Source organism: Cuculus canorus, chromosome 2 (genome assembly GCF_017976375.1).
Source record: "Cuculus canorus isolate bCucCan1 chromosome 2, bCucCan1.pri, whole genome shotgun sequence".
NCBI classification, from domain to species: domain Eukaryota; kingdom Metazoa; phylum Chordata; class Aves; order Cuculiformes; family Cuculidae; genus Cuculus; species Cuculus canorus.
The window spans coordinates 953,828-976,228 of record NC_071402.1 but is presented as its reverse complement, the minus strand read 5'-3'; the positions used below and the strand labels follow the sequence as shown (position 1 = coordinate 976,228).

General features: G+C 53.4%; 1 protein-coding gene across 2 annotated transcripts in view; it reads right to left on the bottom strand.

Annotated features, from left to right (window-relative positions):
* Positions 1-22,401, bottom strand: part of MROH1 (maestro heat like repeat family member 1) — a 160,114-nt gene that overhangs the window by 48,618 nt on the left and 89,095 nt on the right. For both annotated transcript variants that reach the window (XM_054057729.1, XM_054057730.1), the window contains 3 exons: positions 9,708-9,803; positions 8,404-8,508; positions 8,099-8,234 (listed from right to left, as the gene is read on the bottom strand). In XM_054057729.1, the coding sequence (XP_053913704.1) occupies positions 8,099-8,234; positions 8,404-8,508; positions 9,708-9,803 (337 nt within the window). The remainder of the gene's footprint in view (positions 1-8,098; positions 8,235-8,403; positions 8,509-9,707; positions 9,804-22,401) is intronic.

The following is a 22,401-nucleotide window of genomic DNA, read 5'->3' as shown; positions in this document are numbered from 1 at the left end:
AATACAATTTGGGGGCAAAACTGCGTAAAAAACCATCGGAAAATACAATTTGGGGGCAAAACTTGGGAAAAAACCATCGGAAAATACAATTTGGGGGCAAAACGTCGTTAAAAAATCATCGGAAAATACAATTTGGGGGCAAAACGTCGGTAAAAAAACATCGGAAAATACAATTTGGGGGCAAAACTTGGTAAAAAACCATTGGAAAATACAATTTGGAGGCAAAACTTGGGAAAAAAACATCAGAAAATACAATTTGGGGGCAAAAGTTGGTAAAAAAAACATCGGAAAATACAATTTGGGGCAAAACGTCGTTAAAAAACCATCGGAAAATACAATTTGGGGGCAAAACGTCATTAAAAAACCATCGGAAAATACAATTTGGGGGCAAAACTTGGGAAAAAACCATCGGAAAATACAATTTGGGGGCAAAACTTGGGAAAAAAACCATTGGAAAATCCAATTTGGGGGCAAAATTTGGTAAAAAAACATCAGAAAATACAATTTGGGGGCAAAACTTGGGAAAAAACCATCGGAAAATACAATTTGGGGCAAAACTTGGGAAAAAACCACCGGAAAATACAATTTGGGGGCAAAACTTGGGAAAAAACCATCGGAAAATACAATTTGGGGGCAAAACTTGGGAAAAAAACATCGGAAAATACAATTTGGGGGCAAAACTTGGGAAAAAAACCATCGGAAAATACAATTTGGGGGCAAAACTTGGGAAAAAACCACCGGAAAATACAATTTGGGGGCAAAACTTGGGAAAAAAACATCGGAAAATACAATTTGGGGGCAAAACTTGGGAAAAAACCATCGGAAAATACAATTTGGGGGCAAAATTTGGGAAAAAACAATCGGAAAATACAATTTGGGGTCAAAACGTCGTTAAAAAACCATCGGAAAATACAATTTGGGGGCAAAACTTGGGAAAAAAACCATCGGAAAATACAATTTGGGGGCAAAACTTGGGAAAAAACCATTGGAAAATACAATTTGGGGGCAAAACTTGGGAAAAAAACCATCGGAAAATACAATTTGGGGGCAAAACTTGGGAAAAAACCATTGGAAAATCCAATTTGGGGGCAAAATTTGGTAAAAAACCATCGGAAAATACAATTTAGGGGCAAAACTTGGAAAAAAAACATCGGAAAATATAATTTGGGGGCAAAACGTCGGTAAAAAACCATCGGAAAATACAATTTGGGGGCAAAACTTGGGAAAAAACCATCGGAAAATACAATTTGGGGGCAAAACTTGGGAAAAAACCATCATTTTGCGACCGGAAAACTGCGTCGAAGGGGAAAAATGGGTTCAAAACCACCTCCTGGTGAGCGGAAAACGGCGTTTCCGTGGAAGAACGGAGACTTTGGTCTCAAAGCCTCCATCCCTGAAGGTGTTGAAGGTCACATCGGATGGGGCGTTGGGCAACCTGATCCGGTGGGAAGTCCTCGTCCATCATAACGAGGTTGGAAGTGGATGATCTTTAAGGTCCCTTCCAACCCAAACCGTTCTCCGTGGTCCTCACGGAGCAGTGGTGGTGGTGTTTGGAAGGTTGAGGGTTGGTGGGATGGGGTTGGAGAAGGGTTTCTTCTCAACCTCACCACAATGGAATCTGGAGAGCCAAGTCTTGGTCTTTCTCCAGTAGACCCCAAAGTCAAGCGTTGGGTCCTACACTTGGGTCACACCAACCCCATCAACGCTCCAGGTTTGGAGAAGAGCAGTTGCGGAGAAGAAGAGGAGAACCTCCGGATGGTGTTTGACAGCGGCCAAACCATGAGTCAGCGGTGGTCACGGTGGCCAAGCATGGAGGCCATGGGGATGTGGTGCTCAGGGATACGGTTCTGGGGTGGGGTTGGCGGTGCCGGGAGAAGGGTTCATCTCGAGGATGTTGAGGGGTTCTTCCAAGTGAAATGATTCCATGGTGAGAATGTACGTGGAGGGATGGGATGGGATGGGATGGGATGGGATGGGGTGGGATGGGATGGGATGGAGGTGGGGATGGGATGGGATGGAGGTGGGGATGGAGGTGGGGAGATGGGGATGGGGATGGGGATGGGGATGGGGATGGAGGAGGACGAGGAGATGATGGAGATGGAGATGGAGATGGAGATGGAGATGGAAATGGAGATGGAGACGGAGATGGAGACGGGGATGCTGCTGAGGGACCAGGTTCTGGGAGCTGCTGAGGGACCTCCTTAGCCTGGAGAAGAGGTGGAACAGTGGAGACCTCATGTCTCTGTGCAGCGCCCAATCAACACTCCAGGTTTGGAGAAGAGCAGCTGCGGAGAAGAAGAGGAGAACCTCCGGATGGTGTTTGGCAGTGGCCAAACCGTGAGTCAGCGGTGGCCATGGTGGCCAAGTGGCATCCGGGCTTGGATCAGCCCTGGGGTGGCCACCAGGAGCCACGTAGGGATTGTCCCTCTGCACTCCTGAGGTGACACCTCGACTTCTGCACTCAGTTCTGAGGTCCTCACTCCAAGAAAGACCTGGAGGGGTTGAGGTGTGTGTGGAGAAGGGATTGGAGCTGGGAAGGGTGTGGAGATGTTCTGGGAGCTGCTGAGGGACCTCCTTAGCCTGGAGAAGAGGTGGAAGAGCGGAGACCTCATGTCTCTGCGCAGCGCCCAGAAAGGAGGGAGTCTCCAGCGCTGGAGGGGTTGGGAATCCATGGGGATGTGGTGCTCAGGGATACGGTTCTGGGGTGGGGTTGGCGGTGCCGGGAGAAGGGTTCATCTCGAGGATGTTGAGGGGTTCTTCCAAGTGAAATGATTCCATGATGACGTACGTGGAGGGATGGGATGGGATGGGATGGGATGGGATGGGATGGGATGGGATGGGATGGGATGGGGTGGGATGGAGGTGGGGATGGAGGTGGGGATGGAGGTGGAGGAGATGGGGATGGGGATGGGGATGGAGGAGGACGAGGAGATGATGGAGATGGAGATGGAGATGGAGATGGAAATGGAGATGGAGATGGAGATGGAGATGGAGATGGAGATGGAGATGGAAATGGAGATGGAGATGGAGATGGAGACAGGGATGCTGCTGAGGGACCAGGTCCTGGGAGCTGCTGAGGGACCTCCTTAGCCTGGAGAAGAGGTGGAAGAGCGGAGACCTCATGTCTCTGCGCAGCTCCCAATCAACACTCCAGGTTTGGAGAAGAGCAGTTGTGGAGAAGAAGAGAAGAACCTCCGGATGGTGTTTGGCAGTGGCCAAACGTGAGTCAGCGGTGGCCATGGTGGCCAAGTGGCATCCGGGCTTGGATCAGCCCTGGGGTGGCCACCAGGAGCCACATAGGGATTGTCCCTCTGCACTCCTGAGGTGACACCTCGACTTCTGCACTCAGTTCTGAGGTCCTCACTCCAAGAAAGACCTGGAGGGGTTGAGGTGCGTGTGGAGAAGGGATTGGAGCTGGGAAGGGTGTGGAGATGTTCTGGGAGCTGTTGAGGGACCTCCTTAGCCTGGAGAAGAGGTGGAAGAGCGGAGACCTCATGTCTCTGCGATAGCGCCCAGAAAGGAGGGAGTCTCCAGCGCTGGAGGGGGTTGGAATCCATGGGGATGTGGTGCTCAGGGATACGGTTCTGGGGTGGGGTTGGTGGTGCCGGGAGAAGGGTTCATCTCGAGGATGTTGAGGGGTTCTTCCAAGTGAAATGATTCCATGATGAGAATGTACGTGGAGGGATGGGATGGGATGGGGTGGGATGGGATGGGATGGGATGGGGTGGGATGGGATGGGGTGGGATGGGATGGGATGGGATGGAGGTGGGGATGGAGGTGGGGAGATGGGGATGGGGATGGGGATGGAGGAGGACGAGGAGATGATGGAGATGGAGATGGAGATGGAGATGAGATGGAGATGGAGATGGAGATGGAGATGGAGATGGAGATGGAGATGGAAATGGAGATGGAGATGGAGATGGAGATGGAGATGGAGATGGAGATGGAGATGGAGATGGAGATGGAGATGGAGATGGAAATGGAGATGGAGATGGAGACGGGGATGCTGCTGAGGGACCAGGTTCTGGGAGCTGCTGAGGGACCTCCTTAGCCTGGAGAAGAGGTGGAACAGTGGAGACCTCATGTCTCTGCGCAGCGCCCAATCAACACTCCAGGTTTGGAGAAGAGCAGTTGCGGAGAAGAAGAGAAGAACCTCCGGATGGTGTTTGGCAGTGGCCAAACCATGAGTCAGCGGTGGCCATGGTGGCCAAGTGGCATCCGGGCTTGGATCAGCCCTGGGGTGGCCACCAGGAGCCACGCAGGGATTGTCCCTCTGCACTCCTGAGGTGACACCTCGACTTCTGCGCTCAGTTCTGAGGTCCTCACTCCAAGAAAGACCTGGAGGGGTTGAGGTGTGTGTGGAGAAGGGATTGGAGCTGGGAAGGGTCTGGAGATGTTCTGGGAGCTGCTGAGGGACCTCCTTAGCCTGGAGAAGAGGTGGAAGAGCGGAGACCTCATGTCTCTGCGCAGCGCCCAGAAAGGAGGGAGTCTCCAGCGCTGGAGGGGGTTGGAATCCATGGGGATGTGGTGCTCAGGGATACGGTTCTGGGGTGGGGTTGGCGGTGCCGGGAGAAGGGTTCATCTCGAGGATGTTGAGGGGTTCTTCCAAGTGAAATGATTCCATGATGACGTACGTGGAGGGATGGGATGGGATGGGATGGGGTGGGATGGGATGGGATGGGGTGGGATGGGATGGGATGGGGTGGGATGGGATGGGATGGGGTGGGATGGGATGGGATGGGATGGGATGGGATGGGATGGGATGGGGTGGGATGGAGGTGGGGATGGAGGTGGAGGAGATGGGGATGGGGATGGAGGAGGACGAGGAGATGATGGAGATGGAGATGGAGATGGAGATGGAGATGGAGATGGAGATGGAGATGGAAATGGAGATGGAGATGGAGATGGAGATGGAGATGGAGATGGAGATGGAGATGGAGATGGAGATGGAGGTGGAGATGGAGACGGGGATGCTGCTGAGGGACCAGGTTCTGGGAGCTGCTGAGGGACCTCCTTAGCCTGGAGAAGAGGTGGAACAGTGGAGACCTCATGTCTCTGCGCAGCGCCCAATCAACACTCCAGGTTTGGAGAAGAGCAGCTGCGGAGAAGAAGAGAAGAACCTCCGGATGGTGTTTGGCAGCGGCCAAACCATGAGTCAGCGGTGGCCATGGTGGCCAAGTGGCATCCGGGCTTGGATCAGCCCTTGGGTGGCCACCAGGAGCCACGTAGGGATTGTCCCTCTGAACTCCTGAGGTGACACCTCGACTTCTGGGCTCAGTTCTGGGCTCCTCACTCCAAGAAAGACCTGGAGGGGTTGAGGTGCGTGTGGAGAAGGGATTGGAGCTGGGAAGGGTGTGGAGATGTTCTGGGAGCTGTTGAGGGACCTCCTTAGCCTGGAGAAGAGGTGGAAGAGCGGAGACCTCATGTCTCTGCGCAGCGCCCAGAAAGGAGGGAGTCTCCAGCGCTGGAGGGGGTTGGAATCCATGGGGATGTGGTGCTCAGGGATACGGTTCTGGGGTGGGGTTGGTGGAGCCGGGAGAAGGGTTCATCTCGAGGATGTTGAGGGGTTCTTCCAAGTGAAATGATTCCATGATGAGAATGTACGTGGAGGGATGGGATGGGATGGGATGGGATGGGATGGGATGGGATGGGATGGGATGGAGGTGGGGATGGAGGTGGGGATGGAGGTGGGGATGGAGGTGGGGATGGAGGTGGGGATGGGATGGGACAGGATGGGGATGGGGATGGAGATGGGGATGGAGGAGGACGACGAGGAGATGATGGAGACGGAGGATGGAGACGGGGATGGAGATGTGGAGGATGGACACGGGGAGGATGGAGATGATGGAGATGGAGATGGAGATGATGGAGATGCGGAGGATGGAGACACAGAGTATGAGGAGATGATGGAGATGGAGATGGAGATGGAGATGGAGGAGGACGAGGAGATGATGGAGATGAAGATGGGGATGGGATGGGACAGGATGGAGATGGAGATGGGGACGGGGATGGAGGAGGACGAGGAGATGATGGAGATGGAGATGGAGGAGGAGATGGAGGAGGAGATGGAGGAGGAGATGGAGGAGGAGATGAGGATGGGATGGGACAGGATGGAGATGGGGATGGGGATGGGGATGGAGGAGGACGAGGAGATGATGGAGATGGAGATGGAGATGGAGATGGGGATGGAGACGGGGATGATGGAGATGCGGAGGATGGAGACGCAGAGGACGAGGAGATGATGGAGATGGAGATGGAGACGGAGATGGAGGAGGAGATGGAGGAGGAGATGATGGAGATGAAGATGAGGATGGGATGGGACAGGATGGAGATGGGGATGGGGATGGGGATGGGGATGGAGGAGGATGAGGAGATGATGGAGATGGAGATGGAGACGGGGATGGAGACAGAGATGGAGATGGAGGAGGAGATGGAGGAGGAGGTGGAGATGGAGGAGGATGAGGAGATGATGGAGATGGAGATGGAGACGGAGGAGGATGAGGAGATGATGGAGATGAAGATGGGGATGGGATGGGACAGGATGGAGATGGGGATGGAGATGGGAACGGGGATGGAGGAGGATGAGGAGATGATGGAGATGGAGATGGAGACGGGGATGGAGATGGGGATGGGGATGGAGATGTGGAGGATGGAGACACAGAGGATGGAGACAGACAAGGAGGATGGAGATGGAGATGGGGATGGAGATGGAGATGGAGATGGGATGATGGAGATGTGGAGGATGGAGACACAGAGGATGAGGAGATGATGGAGATGGGGATGGGATGGGAGAGGATGGAGACGGGGACAGGGATGGAGGAGGACGAGATGATGATGGAGATGGAGATGGAGACGGGGATGGAGATGGGGACGGGGATGGAGATGGGGACGGGGATGGAGATGGAGATGGAGATGGAGGAGGAGGAGGACGAGGAAATGATGGAGATGAAGATGGGGTTGGGATGGGATGGCACAGGATGGAGATGGGGATGGGGACGGGGATGGAGGAGGATGAGGAGATGATGGAGATGGAGATGGAGAGGGAGACGGAGATGGAGATGGGGATGGGGATGGAGATGGAGACGGAGATGGAGATATGGAGGATGAAGACAGGGAGGATGGAGATGGGGATGGAGGAGGACGAGGAAATGATGGAGATGGAGATGGAGACGGGGATGGAGACAGGATGATGGAGACGGAGGAGGATGAGGAGATGATGGAGATGAAGATGGGGATGGGATGGGACAGAATGGAGATGGGGATGGAGATGGAGATGGGGATGGAGGAGGACGAGGAGATGATGGAGATGGAGACGGGGATGGAGACGGGGATGGAGACGGGGAGGATGGAGATGTGGAGGATGGAGATGCGGAGGATGGAGACGCAGAGGATGAGGAGATGATGGAGATGGAGATGAGGATGGGATGGGACAGGATGGAGATGGGGATGGGGACGGGGATGGAGGGGGAGATCATGGAGATGGAGATGGAGATGGGGATGGAGACGCGGAGGATGGAGACACGGAGGATGGAGATGTGGAGGACGAGGAGATGATGGAGATGGAGATGGAGATGGAGATGGAGATGGAGATGGAGATGGAGATGGAGATGGAGATGGAGGAGGATGAGGAGATGATGGAGATGGAGATGGGGATGGGGATGGAGATGGAGATGGAGATGGAGATGGAGATGGAGATGGAGGAGGATGAGGAGATGATGGAGATGGAGATGGGGATGGAGATGGAGGAGGATGAGGATGAGGAGATGATGGAGATGGAGATAGGGATGGAGATGGAGATGGAGATGAGCATGGGATGGAGATGGAGATGGAGATGGGGATGGGGATGGAGATGGGGATGGGGATGGGGATGGAGATGGGGATGGAGACGGGGATGGAGGAGGACGAGGAGATGATGGAGGTGGAGATGGAGATAGAGATAGGGATGGAGATGGAGATGGGGACAGGGAGGATGGAGACGCAGAGGACGGAGACAGACGCGGAGGACGGACAGAGATGGACACCCCTCAACCCATCAGCGGAGAAGCCATCACGGTTCCCACCGCCGCCGCCACCACCGAGCGCTCTCCTCCGCCCTCACCTTCGTAGCAGAGTTGGATGGAGAGCAAAGTGTAGACGCAGTCCACGGCGCGTTGGCGGACGGCGGCCAACGCGTCCGAGCAGCGCGGCGAGAAGAGCGCCATGAGGACACCGAGGTTGTAGAAGGGGATGACGGTCTGTAAGGACGGTCAGAAGATACAGGACCATAAGTGGTGGCCACCACCACGTTCTCCTGGGGGGTTTCTTTTTCTTCCCCCCAACCCAGGATGGATGTTCAACCCAAGTGCGGTGGGAGGAGAAGGAGAAGAAGAAGCAGAAAGATGATGGAGGAGAAGGTTTCCTTACGCTGACGTTGAGTTTGGTCAGGTAGAAGTCCAGCAAGGAAGCGCTGACCTCCACCGCTCGCTCGCGCTCGTGGGCTTTGCTCGATTTGATCCACGGCCCCAAGTGCTGGAGGAGAAAAGAGCAGAAAGGACAACGTGGAATCAGCGAAGAACGGAACGGGTTGGGGCGTCAAAGCCCATTCAGGTCCAACCCCCGAGGTGGCACCTTGGATAGCCCTTGGAATCAAGGAATGGGTTGGATGGGACCTCAAAGTCCATCCAACTCCAGCTCCTGTCATGGGTAGGGACATCTCCCACTGGATGAGGGGCTCCAAAGCCCATCCAATGTGGTCTTCAACCCCTCCAGGGATGGGATCTGGGGGTTCTGGTTGATGGGAAGTGAGAATCATGGAACCAGGAGATGGTTTGGGTTGGAAGGGACCTCAAAGCCCATTGAGTTCCAACCCCTGGATGGGCAGGGACACCTCCCACTGGATGAAGGCCTCCAAGGTTCATCCAACGTGGCCTTGAACCCCTCCAGGGATGGGATCTGGGGGTTCTGGTTGATGGGAAGTGCGAATCGTGGAACCAGGAGATGGTTTGGATTGGAAGGGACCTCAAAACCCATTGAGTTCCACCCCCTGGAGGGGCAGGGACACCTCTCACTGGATGAGGGGCTCCAAGGCCCATCCAATGTGGTCTTCAACACCTCCAGGGATGGGATCTGGGGGTTCTGGTTGATGGGAAGTGAGAATCATGGAAGCAGGAGATGGTTTGGGTTGGAAGGGACCTCCAAGCCCATTGAGTTCCAACCCCTGGATGGGCAGGGACACCTCCCACTGGATCAGGGGCTCCAAAGCCCATCCAATGTGGTCTTCAACATCTCCAGGGATGGGATCTGGGGGTTCTGGTTGATGGCAAGTGAGAATCACGGAAGCAGGAGATGGTTTGGGTTGGAAGGGACCTCAAAGCCCATCCAGTTCCAACCAAGAGCTGCCGGTTTGAAGGACTCCAGAACTCTTTGTGAGCCACACGTTGGCCATCCTTCATGGTGGCCTTCCTTGGTGCCCTTCATGGGCAACAACGGCCATGCCCAAAGGTCAACCATGAGTGTCCTTCCCTATGGACCTTGACCCAACCGGGCAGCGTGAGCCATGCCACGTGTGTGGCTTCTTCAGGAGGTGGAATGGGGGTCACGCTGGACCTCATGGCATTGGGAGAGGTGGAGAACTCCAACCGGAGGTCCAAAGCCACCTCTGCCTCTTGACTTGAGGTTGGCAGATAGGGACCTCGGTGAAGATCCCACCAAAGCCAAACTGCACCTACCGCAAACATGTCCTGCAGGCCGTGAGGGGTCAGGTTCCTCTGCAGGAGACTCTTCAGGAGGTCTTTGAGGGCATTGATGGTGTCACCATACAGCACCTAAAGAGAGAATCATGGAACCAGGAGATGGTTTGGGTTGGAAGGGACCTCAAAGCCCATCCAGTTCCTGCCATGGGGGAAGGGACACCTTCTACTGGATCAGGAGCTCCATCCAACCTGGCCTGGAACACCTTCAGGGATTGAGGAGCCACCACTGCTCTGGACAACCTCTTCCAGGGGTCTCTCCACTCTCCCAGGAGAACATTTCTCCCTCAAGATCTCATCTCAATCTCCTCTCTTTCAGCTCAAAACCATTCCCCCCAAGTCCTCTCCCATCACTCCTTGACCAAGAGCATCTCCTCAGCTTTCCTGGAGCTCCTTTCCCTACTGGAAGCTGCTCTAAAGTCTCCTTAGATCCTTGTCTTCTCCAGGCTGGACAACCCCATCTCTCTCAGCCTGGCCTCATACAGGACGTTCTCCATCCCTTGGAGAACCCATCTCCGTGGTCTCCTCTGCCCTCACTCCAACACCTCCATGTCCTTCCTGAGCTGAAGACTCCAGAACTGGACGCAGGACTCCAAGTTGGGTCCCACCAGAGCAGAGCAGAGGGACAGAATCTTCTCCCTCCCCGCTGGTCCCACAGCTTTGGACGCAGCCGAGGACACGGGTGGCTTTTTTGGGGCTGTCAGTAGATATTTCCAACACACATCCATGTTTTTGAACCATGAGAAGCTCCTCAAGTCCTCCTCCTCAGGGCTGTTCTCCATCCCCTTCCTCCTCAGCCCGGATCGAAACCGAGGACTCCCTCGTTCCTCACGCAGGACCTCCAACTTGGCCGTGGTGAACCTCGTGATGTTCTCAATCCTCCAGTTTGCTCGAGTCATCCTCTGGATGAGTCGTGTCCTTCAGGCAAGGTGACGGTTCTCCCACCCCCTGGACCACCCGGAGCACCAGGAATCGGCCCATCCACAGGTTCCCTCAAGACCATTCCATTGCCTTGGAGGAGAAGAAGCCTCCAGAGCTCTTCCAGCTCAACCCCTGCTCATGCAGAGCCTCCAGGAGGAGGTGGTGGTGCCCAGGAGCACATCCAGTTGGGTTTGGGTAACACCAAGGATGGGGATCCAACACCTCCCTGGGCCAACGCTCGGTCATTCGCACTCAACGAGTGTTTCCCGGTGTTCCTACGGAATCCCACCGCCTTTCAGTTGTGCTCCTTGTCCTCATCCTCACCGTGAGGACTCCTGGGAAGAGCTGAGCTCTTCTTCTGCCCTTGTCCCCATCTTCACCGTGAGGACTCCTGGGAAGAGTTCAACTCTTCTTCTGCCCTTGTCCCCTGGATCAGGCTGCCCAAGACCCATCCAACGTGGCCTTCAAGACCTCCAGGGATGGGGCAGCCACCACTTCTCTGGGCAACCTCTTCCAGGGCCTCACCACCCTCATGGGGAAGAAGTTCCTCCTCATGTCCAGTCTAAATCTGCCCCTCTCCAGTTTATACCCATTGCCCCTCATCCTATCACTCCATGACCTTGGAAAAAGGCCCTCTCCAGTTTTCCTGGAGCCCCTTCAGGTACTGGAAGGTCACTCTAAGGTCTCCTCGGAGCCTTCTCTTCTCCAGGATGAACAACCCCAACTCTCTCAGCCTGTCCTCGGATGGGAGGTGCTCCAACCCTCCCATCATCCTTGGAGCCTCCTCTGGACCCATTCCAACAGCTCCATCTCCTTCTTCTGTTGAGGATTCCAGAACTGGACCCAATCCTCCAGAGGAGGTCTCCCAGGAGAGGAACAGAGGAGCAGAATCCCCTCCATCCCTGCTGGCCACGCTGCTTTGGATGCAGCCCAGGACACCATTGACCTTCTGGGCTGTGAGCACACGTTGTGGCTCACGTTGAGCTTCTCCTCCCCATAACCACAAGTCCTTCTCCTCAGCGCTGCTCTCCATCCCATCATCCCCCATCCTGGACTGAAACGGCAGATTGCCCCAACCCTGGTGTAGGACCTTGCCCTTGGCCTGGTTGAACCTCCTGAGGTTCTCCAGCCCCACTTCTCCAGCCTGTCCAGGTCCCTCTTGGCATTGTTGAACCTCCTGAGGTTCTCCATCCCATCATCCCCCATCCTGGATTGAAACCATGGATTGCTCCGACCCAGGTCATAAAATCATAGAACAATTTGGGTTGGAAGGGACCTCAAAGCCCATCCAGTTCCAACCCCTCTGCCATGGGCAGGGACACCTCCCACTGGATCAGGGGCTCCGAGCCCCATCCAACGTGGCCTGGAACATCTCCAGGGATGGGATCTGAGGGTTCTGGTGGACATCAGGTGGGAATCATGGAACCAGGAGATGATTTGGGTTGGAATGGACCTCAAAGCCCATCCAGTTCCAACCCCTCTGCCATGGGCAGGGACACCTCCCACTGGATCAGCCCCCTCCAACCTGGTCCTGACCTCCAGGGATGGGACAGCCCAGCGTAGGAAGAACCCTTTGGAAGACGCTCACAGTTTCCTTCCAGAGGACTTTGGAGTCAACTGGAGAAGAAATCACAACTCCAAAGCTTCAGAGAGAAGGAGAAAGAGATGATTAACTGGAATTTTCCATCCAGGTACCGACCGACGCCAACCAAGGATCCATCAGAACCTCCGGCTTTGGAGCTCACCTGCAAGAGCTACAGGAGGACACGCGATAGAGTTGCTTTGCAACTGCTCAGCAGCTGCAACGACTTCATTAGCACTCATTAAGCACCCGAGCTTAATTAATTAAGCACTGGAGAAGCAGCTGCAGCTCTTCAGAAGCTGATGGAAAGGTCCCTTCCACCCTACGGCGTTTTCCAACATCGGTTGATGGTCTCCCTGGAGGGAGTTCACGGTCTTCTCCACAGCGTTTGATTGATAAACTCATTTTCTCCTTCCTTATCAGCACCCGGAAGGTCAAAGCTCTTCCAAGAGATAAGGGAGGAGGAAAAGAGGCGGTGTTTTGTCCTGGTGGAATTCCAAACAGAGTGTTTTCCCACGCTGGTCAAGGAGAGGATGGAGCTACGAGACCTCAAAAATGCATCGGAGCACCACTTTGGAAGCAAAGTTCTGGAGGAGTTGTGAGGACAACTCTTGGGCCGTGGAATCCAAAGAGTTACTTAGGTTGGAAAAGACCTTTAAGATGGAATTAGGGGTTGGGTTGGGGTGGAAGGGACATCAAAGCCCATCCAGTTCCAACCCCTCTGCCATGGGCAGGGACACCTCCCACTGGATCAGGGGCTCTAAGGTCCATCCAACGTGGCCGTGAAGACCTCCAGGGATGGGATCTGGGGGTTCTGGTTGATGGCAAGGGAGAATCATGGAACCAGGAGATGGTTTTGGATGGGAGAGACCTCCAAGATCATCCAGATCCATGGTTGATGGACACCTCCCACTGCATCCGGGGCTCCAAGCCCCATCCAACCTGGCCTGGAACCCCTCCAGGGATGGGATCTGGGGGTTCTGGTGGACATCAGGTGGGAATCATGGAACCAGGAGATGGTTTGGGTTGGAAGGGACCTCAAAGTCCATCCAGTTCCAACCCCCTGCCATGGGCAGGGACATCTCCCACTGGATCAGGGGCTCCAAGGTCCATCCAACCTGGCCGTGAAGACCTCCAGGGATGGGATCTGGGGGTTCTGGTTGATGGGAACTGAGAATCATGGAACCAGGAGATGGTTTGGGTTGGAAGGGACCTCCAAGCCCATCCAGTTCCATGGTTGACGGACACCTCCCACTGCATCCGGAGCTCCAAACCTTATCCAACCTGGCCTGGAACCTCTCCAGGGATGGGATCTGGGGGTTCTGGTTGATGGCAAGTGAGAATCATGGAACCAGGAGATGGTTTGGGTTGGAAGGGACCTTAAAGCCCATCCAGTTTCAACCCCTCTGCCATGGGCAGGGACACCTCCCACTGGATCAGGGGCTCCAAGCCCCATCCAACGTGGCCTGGGACACCTCCAGGGATGGGATCTGGGGGTTCTGGTTGATGAGAAGCGAGAATCATGGAACCAGGAGATGGTTTGGGTTCAAGAGACCTCAAAGCCCATCCAGTTCCAACCCCTCTGCCATGGGCAGGGACACCTCCCACTGGATCAGCAGCTCCAAGCCCCATCCAACCTGGCCTGGAACCCCTCCAGGGATGGGGCAGCCACAACTTCCCTGGGTGACCTCTTCCAGGGCCTCCCCACTCTCACAGGAGAACATTTCTCCCTAAGATCTCACCTCAATGTCCCCTCTTGCAGCTCAAAACCATTCCCTTTGTCCTCTCCCATCACTCCTTGACCTCCTCAGCCTTCCTGGAGCTCCTTTCTGGAAGGTCACTCTAAGGTCTCCTCAGAGCCTTCTCTTCTCCAGGCTGGACAACCCCAACTCTCTCAGCCTGTCCTTGGATGGGAGGTTCTCCAGCTCTTGGATCATCTCCGTGGCCTTCTCTGGCCCTCGTTCCAACACCTCCGTGTCCGTCCTGTACTGAGGACTCCAGAACTCTTCATTGTGTCCAACCACGAAGTCCACGGCCACCACTGAACCATGGTAGGTGGGGGTGGCTCTGCCTATCCAACCTCCCGGTGGGTTTCTTTGAGTTCAGGATGAAAGATCATCCACCACCCGTTGGCGCTGGTGACCTCTGAGGAGCCCTCTGCTCAAATCCACCGCCTTCCTCGGAGCAGACATGGAATAACGACTCCTTGAACCACTTAGAACGGAGAAGACCTCCAAGAGCACCACCTTCCTCGGAGCAGACATGGAATAACGACTCCTTGAACCACTAAGGATGGAGAAGACCTCCAAGAGCACCACCTTCCTCGGAGCAGACATGGAATAACGACTCCTTGAACCACTAAGGATGGAGAAGACCTCCAAGAGCACCACCTCACTCGGAGCAGACATGGAATAACGACTCCTTGAATCACTAAGGATGGAGAAGACCTCCAAGAGCACCACCTTCCTCGGAGCAGACATGGAATAACGACTCCTTGAATCACTAAGAATGGAGAAGACCTCCAAGAGCACCACCTCACTCGGAGCAGACATGGAATAACGACTCCATGAATCACTGAGAATGGAGAAGACCTCCAAGAGCACCACCTTCCTCGGAGCAGACATGGAATAACGACTCCTTGAATCACTAAGGATGGAGAAGACCTCCAAGAGCACCACCTTCCTCGGAGCAGACATGGAATAACGACTCCTTGAATCACTGAGAATGGAGAAGACCTCCAAGAGCACCACCTCACTCGGAGCAGACATGGAATAACGACTCCTTGAATCACTAAGAACGGAGAAGACCTCCAAGAGCACCACCTTCCTCGGAGCAGACATGGAATAACGACTCCTTGAATCACTAAGGATGGAGAAGACCTCCAAGAGCACCACCTCACTCGGAGCAGACATGGAATAACGACTCCATGAATCACTAAGAACGGAGAAGACCTCCAAGAGCACCACCTTCCTCGGAGCAGACATGGAATAACGACTCCTTGAATCACTAAGGATGGAGAAGACCTCCAAGAGCACCACCTCACTCGGAGCAGACATGGAATAACGACTCCTTGAATCACTAAGGATGGAGAAGACCTCCAAGAGCACCACCTTCCTCGGAGCAGACATGGAATAACGACTCCTTGAATCACTGAGAATGGAGAAGACCTCCAAGAGCACCACCTTCCTCGGAGCAGACATGGAATAACGACTCCTTGAATCACTAAGGACGGAGAAGACCTCCAAGAGCGCCACCTCACTCGGAGCAGACATGGAATAACGACTCCTTGAATCACTGAGAACGGAGAAGACCTCCAAGAGCACCACCTTCCTCGGAGCAGACATGGAATAACGACTCCTTGAATCACTAAGGATGGAGAAGACCTCCAAGAGCACCACCTCACTCGGAGCAGACATGGAATAACGACTCCTTGAATCACTGAGAACGGAGAAGACCTCCAAGAGCACCACCTTCCTCGGAGCAGACACGGAATAACGACTCCTTGAATCACTAAGGATGGAGAAGACCTCCAAGAGCACCACCTCACTCGGAGCAGACATGGAATAACGACTCCTTGAATCACTAAGGACGGAGAAGACCTCCAAGAGCACCACCTTCCTCGGAGCAGACATGGAATAACGACTCCTTGAACCACTAAGAATGGAGAAGACCTCCAAGAGCACCACCTCACTCGGAGCAGACATGGAATAACGACTCCTTGAATCACTGAGAACGGAGAAGACCTCCAAGAGCACCACCTTCCTCGGAGCAGACATGGAATAACGACTCCTTGAATCACTAAGGATGGAGAAGACCTCCAAGAGCACCACCTTCCTCGGAGCAGACATGGAATAACGACTCCTTGAATCACTAAGGATGGAGAAGACCTCCAAGAGCACCACCTTCCTCGGAGCAGACATGGAATGACGACTCCTTGAATCACTAAGAACGGAGAAGACCTCCAAGAGCACCACCTTCCTCGGAGCAGACATGGAATAACGACTCCTTGAACCACTAAGAATGGAGAAGACCTCCAAGAGCACCACCTCACTCGGAGCAGACATGGAATAACGACTCCTTGAATCACTAAGGATGGAGAAGACCTCCAAGAGCACCACCTTCCTCGGAGCAGACATGGAATAACGACTCCTTGAATCACTAAGGATGGAGAAGACCTCCAAGAGCACCACCTTCCTCGGAGCAGACATGGAATGACGACTCCTTGAATCACTAAGAACGGAGAAGACCTCCAAGAGCACCACCTTCCTCGGAGCAGACATGGAATAACGACTCCTTGAACCACTAAGAATGGAGAAGACCTCCAAGAGCACCACCTCACTCGGAGCAGACATGGAATAACGACTCCTTGAATCACTAAGGATGGAGAAGACCTCCAAGAGCACCACCTTCCTCGGAGCAGACATGGAATAACGACTCCTTGAATCACTAAGGATGGAGAAGACCTCCAAGAGCACCACCTTCCTCGGAGCAGACATGGAATAACGACTCCTTGAATCACTAAGGATGGAGAAGACCTCCAAGAGCGCCACCTTCCTCGGAGCAGACATGGAATAACGACTCCTTGAATCACTAAGAACGGAGAAGACCTCCAAGAGCACCACCTTCCTCGGAGCAGACATGGAATAACGACTCCTTGAATCACTAAGGACGGAGAAGACCTCCAAGAGCACCACCTCACTCGGAGCAGACATGGAATAACGACTCCTTGAATCACTAAGGATGGAGAAGACCTCCAGGAGCACCACCTTCCTCGGAGCAGACATGGAATAACGACTCCTTGAATCACTAAGGATGGAGAAGACCTCCAAGAGCACCACCTCACTCGGAGCAGATATGGAATAACGACTCCTTGAATCACTAAGGATGGAGAAGACCTCCAAGAGCACCACCTTCCTCGGAGCAGACACGGAATAACGACTCCTTGAATCACTAAGAACGGAGAAGACCTCCAAGAGCACCACCTTCCTCAGAGCAGACATGGAATAACGACTCCTTGAATCACTAAGGATGGAGAAGACCTCCAAGAGCACCACCTCACTCGGAGCAGACATGGAATAACGACTCCTTGAATCACTAAGGATGGAGAAGACCTCCAAGAGCACCACCTTCCTCGGAGCAGACATGGAATAACGACTCCTTGAACCACTAAGGATGGAGAAGACCTCCAAGAGCACCACCTTCCTCGGAGCAGACATGGAATAACGACTCCTTGAATCACTAAGGATGGAGAAGACCTCCAAGAGCACCACCTTCCTCGGAGCAGACACGGAATAATGACTCCTTGAATCACTAAGGATGGAGAAGACCTCCAAGAGCACCACCTCACTCGGAGCAGACATGGAATAACGACTCCTTGAATCACTGAGAACGGAGAAGACCTCCAAGAGCACCACCTTCCTCGGAGCAGACATGGAATAACGACTCCTTGAATCACTAAGGATGGAGAAGACCTCCAAGAGCACCACCTCACTCGGAGCAGACATGGAATAACGACTCCTTGAACCACTAAGGATGGAGAAGACCTCCAAGAGCACCACCTTCCTCGGAGCAGACATGGAATAACGACTCCTTGAATCACTGAGAACGGAGAAGACCTCCAAGAGCACCACCTTCCTCGGAGCAGACACGGAATAATGACTCCTTGAATCACTAAGGATGGAGAAGACCTCCAAGAGCACCACCTTCCTCGGAGCAGACACGGAATAATGACTCCTTGAATCACTAAGGATGGAGAAGACCTCCAAGAGCACCACCTTCCTCGGAGCAGACACGGAATAATGACTCCTTGAATCACTAAGGATGGAGAAGACCTCCAAGAGCGCCACCTCACTCGGAGCAGACATGGAATAACGACTCCTTGAATCACTAAGGATGGAGAAGACCTCCAGGAGCACCACCTTCCTCGGAGCAGACATGGAATAACGACTCCTTGAATCACTAAGGATGGAGAAGACCTCCGAGAGCACCACCTTCCTCGGAGCAGACATGGAATAACGACTCCTTGAATCACTGAGAACGGAGAAGACCTCCAAGAGCACCACCTTCCTCGGAGCAGACACGGAATAACGACTCCTTGAATCACTAAGGATGGAGAAGACCTCCAAGAGCACCACCTTCCTCGGAGCAGACATGGAATAACGACTCCTTGAATCACTAAGAACGGAGAAGACCTCCAAGAGCACCACCTTCCTCGGAGCAGACATGGAATAACGACTCCTTGAATCACTAAGAATGGAGAAGACCTCCAAGAGCACCACCTTCCTCGGAGCAGACATGGAATAACGACTCCTTGAATCACTAAGGACGGAGAAGACCTCCAAGAGCACCACCTCACTCGGAGCAGACATGGAATAACGACTCCTTGAATCACTAAGAATGGAGAAGACCTCCAAGAGCACCACCTTCCTCGGAGCAGACATGGAATAACGACTCCTTGAATCACTGAGAACGGAGAAGACCTCCAAGAGCACCACCTTCCTCGGAGCAGACACGGAATAACGACTCCTTGAATCACTAAGAACGGAGAAGACCTCCAAGAGCACCACCTTCCTCGGAGCAGACATGGAATAACGACTCCTTGAATCACTAAGGATGGAGAAGACCTCCAAGAGCACCACCTTCCTCGGAGCAGACATGGAATAACGACTCCTTGAATCACTAAGAACGGAGAAGACCTCCAAGAGCACCACCTTCCTCGGAGCAGACATGGAATAACGACTCCTTGAATCACTAAGAACGGAGAAGACCTCCAAGAGCACCACCTTCCTCGGAGCAGACATGGAATAACGACTCCTTGAACCACTAAGAATGGAGAAGACCTCCAAGAGCACCACCTCACTCGGAGCAGACATGGAATAACGACTCCATGAATCACTAAGGACGGAGAAGACCTCCAAGAGCACCACCTCACTCGGAGCAGACATGGAATAACGACTCCTTGAATCACTAAGAACGGAGAAGACCTCCGAGAGCACCACCTCACTCGGAGCAGACATGGAATAACGACTCCTTGAATCACTAAGAACGGAGAAGACCTCCAAGAGCACCACCTTCCTCGGAGCAGACATGGAATAACGACTCCTTGAATCACTAAGGATGGAGAAGACCTCCAAGAGCACCACCTTCCTCGGAGCAGACATGGAATAAACACCCCTTGAATCACTAAGGATGGAGAAGACCTCCAAGAGCACCACCTCACTCGGAGCAGACATGGAATAACGACTCCTTGAATCACTGAGAACGGAGAAGACCTCCAAGAGCACCACCTTCCTCGGAGCAGACATGGAATAACGACTCCTTGAATCACTAAGAATGGAGAAGACCTCCGAGAGCACCACCTTCCTCGGAGCAGACATGGAATAACGACTCCTTGAACCACTAAGAACGGAGAAGACCTCCAAGAGCACCACCTTCCTCGGAGCAGACATGGAATAACGACTCCTTGAATCACTAAGGACGGAGAAGACCTCCAAGAGCACCACCTCACTCGGAGCAGACATGGAATAACGACTCCTTGAATCACTAAGAACGGAGAAGACCTCCAAGAGCACCACCTTCCTCGGAGCAGACATGGAATAACGACTCCTTGAATCACTAAGGATGGAGAAGACCTCCAAGAGCACCACCTTACTCGGAGCAGACATGGAATAACGACTCCTTGAATCACTAAGAACGGAGAAGACCTCCAAGAGCACCACCTTCCTCGGAGCAGACATGGAATGACGACTCCTTGAATCACTAAGGATGGAGAAGACCTCCAAGAGCACCACCTTCCTCGGAGCAGACATGGAATAACGACTCCTTGAACCACTGAGAACGGAGAAGACCTCCAAGAGCACCACCTCACTCGGAGCAGACATGGAATAACGACTCCTTGAATCACTAAGAATGGAGAAGACCTCCAAGAGCACCACCTTCCTCGGAGCAGACATGGAATAACGACTCCTTGAATCACTAAGAACGGAGAAGACCTCCAAGAGCACCACCTTCCTCGGAGCAGACATGGAATAACGACTCCATGAATCACTAAGGATGGAGAAGACCTCCAAGAGCACCACCTTCCTCGGAGCAGACATGGAATAACGACTCCTTGAATCACTAAGGATGGAGAAGACCTCCAAGAGCACCGCCTTCCTCGGAGCAGACATGGAATAACGACTCCTTGAATCACTGAGAACGGAGAAGACCTCCAAGAGCACCACCTTCCTCGGAGCAGACATGGAATAACGACTCCTTGAATCACTAAGGATGGAGAAGACCTCCAAGAGCACCACCTTCCTCGGAGCAGACATGGAATGACGACTCCTTGAATCACTAAGGATGGAGAAGACCTCCAAGAGCACCACCTTCCTCGGAGCAGACATGGAATAACGACTCCTTGAATCACTAAGGATGGAGAAGACCTCCAAGAGCACCACCTCACTCGGAGCAGACATGGAATAACGACTCCTTGAACCACTAAGGATGGAGAAGACCTCCAAGAGCACCACCTTCCTCGGAGCAGACATGGAATAACGACTCCTTGAATCACTGAGAACGGAGAAGACCTCCAAGAGCACCACCTTCCTCGGAGCAGACACGGAATAATGACTCCTTGAATCACTAAGGATGGAGAAGACCTCCAAGAGCACCACCTTCCTCGGAGCAGACACGGAATAATGACTCCTTGAATCACTAAGGATGGAGAAGACCTCCAAGAGCACCACCTTCCTCGGAGCAGACACGGAATAATGACTCCTTGAATCACTAAGGATGGAGAAGACCTCCAAGAGCGCCACCTCACTCGGAGCAGACATGGAATAACGACTCCTTGAATCACTAAGGATGGAGAAGACCTCCAGGAGCACCACCTTCCTCGGAGCAGACATGGAATAACGACTCCTTGAATCACTAAGGATGGAGAAGACCTCCGAGAGCACCACCTTCCTCGGAGCAGACATGGAATAACGACTCCTTGAATCACTGAGAACGGAGAAGACCTCCAAGAGCACCACCTTCCTCGGAGCAGACATGGAATAACGACTCCTTGAATCACTAAGAACGGAGAAGACCTCCAAGAGCACCGCCTTCCTCGGAGCAGACATGGAATAACGACTCCTTGAATCACTGAGAACGGAGAAGACCTCCAAGAGCACCGCCTTCCTCGGAGCAGACATGGAATAACGACTCCTTGAATCACTAAGGATGGAGAAGACCTCCGAGAGCACCACCTCACTCGGAGCAGACATGGAATAACGACTCCTTGAATCACTAAGAACGGAGAAGACCTCCAGGAGCACCACCTCACTCGGAGCAGACATGGAATAACGACTCCTTGAATCACTAAGGATGGAGAAGACCTCCGAGAGCACCACCTCACTCGGAGCAGACATGGAATAACGACTCCTTGAATCACTAAGGATGGAGAAGACCTCCAAGAGCGCCACCTCACTCGGAGCAGACATGGAATAACGACTCCTTGAATCACTAAGGATGGAGAAGACCTCCAAGAGCACCACCTTCCTCGGAGCAGACATGGAATAACGACTCCTTGAATCACTGAGAATGGAGAAGACCTCCAAGAGCACCACCTTCCTCGGAGCAGACATGGAATAAGGACTCCTTGAATCACTAAGGATGGAGAAGACCTCCGAGAGCACCACCTTCCTCGGAGCAGACATGGAATAAGGACTCCTTGAATCACTAAGGATGGAGAAGACCTCCAAGAGCGCCACCTTCCTCGGAGCAGACATGGAATAACGACTCCTTGAATCACTAAGGATGGAGAAGACCTCCAAGAGCACCACCTTCCTCGGAGCAGACATGGAATAAGGACTCCTTGAATCACTAAGGATGGAGAAGACCTCCAAGAGCACCACCTTCCTCGGAGCAGACATGGAATAACGACTCCTTGAACCACTAAGGATGGAGAAGACCTCCAAGAGCACCACCTTCCTCGGAGCAGACATGGAATAACGACTCCTTGAATCACTAAGGATGGAGAAGACCTCCAAGAGCACCACCTTCCTCGGAGCAGACATGGAATAACGACTCCTTGAATCACTGAGAACGGAGAAGAACTCCAAGAGCACCACCTTCCTCGGAGCAGACATGGAATAACGACTCCTTGAATCACTAAGGATGGAGAAGACCTCCAAGAGCACCGCCTCC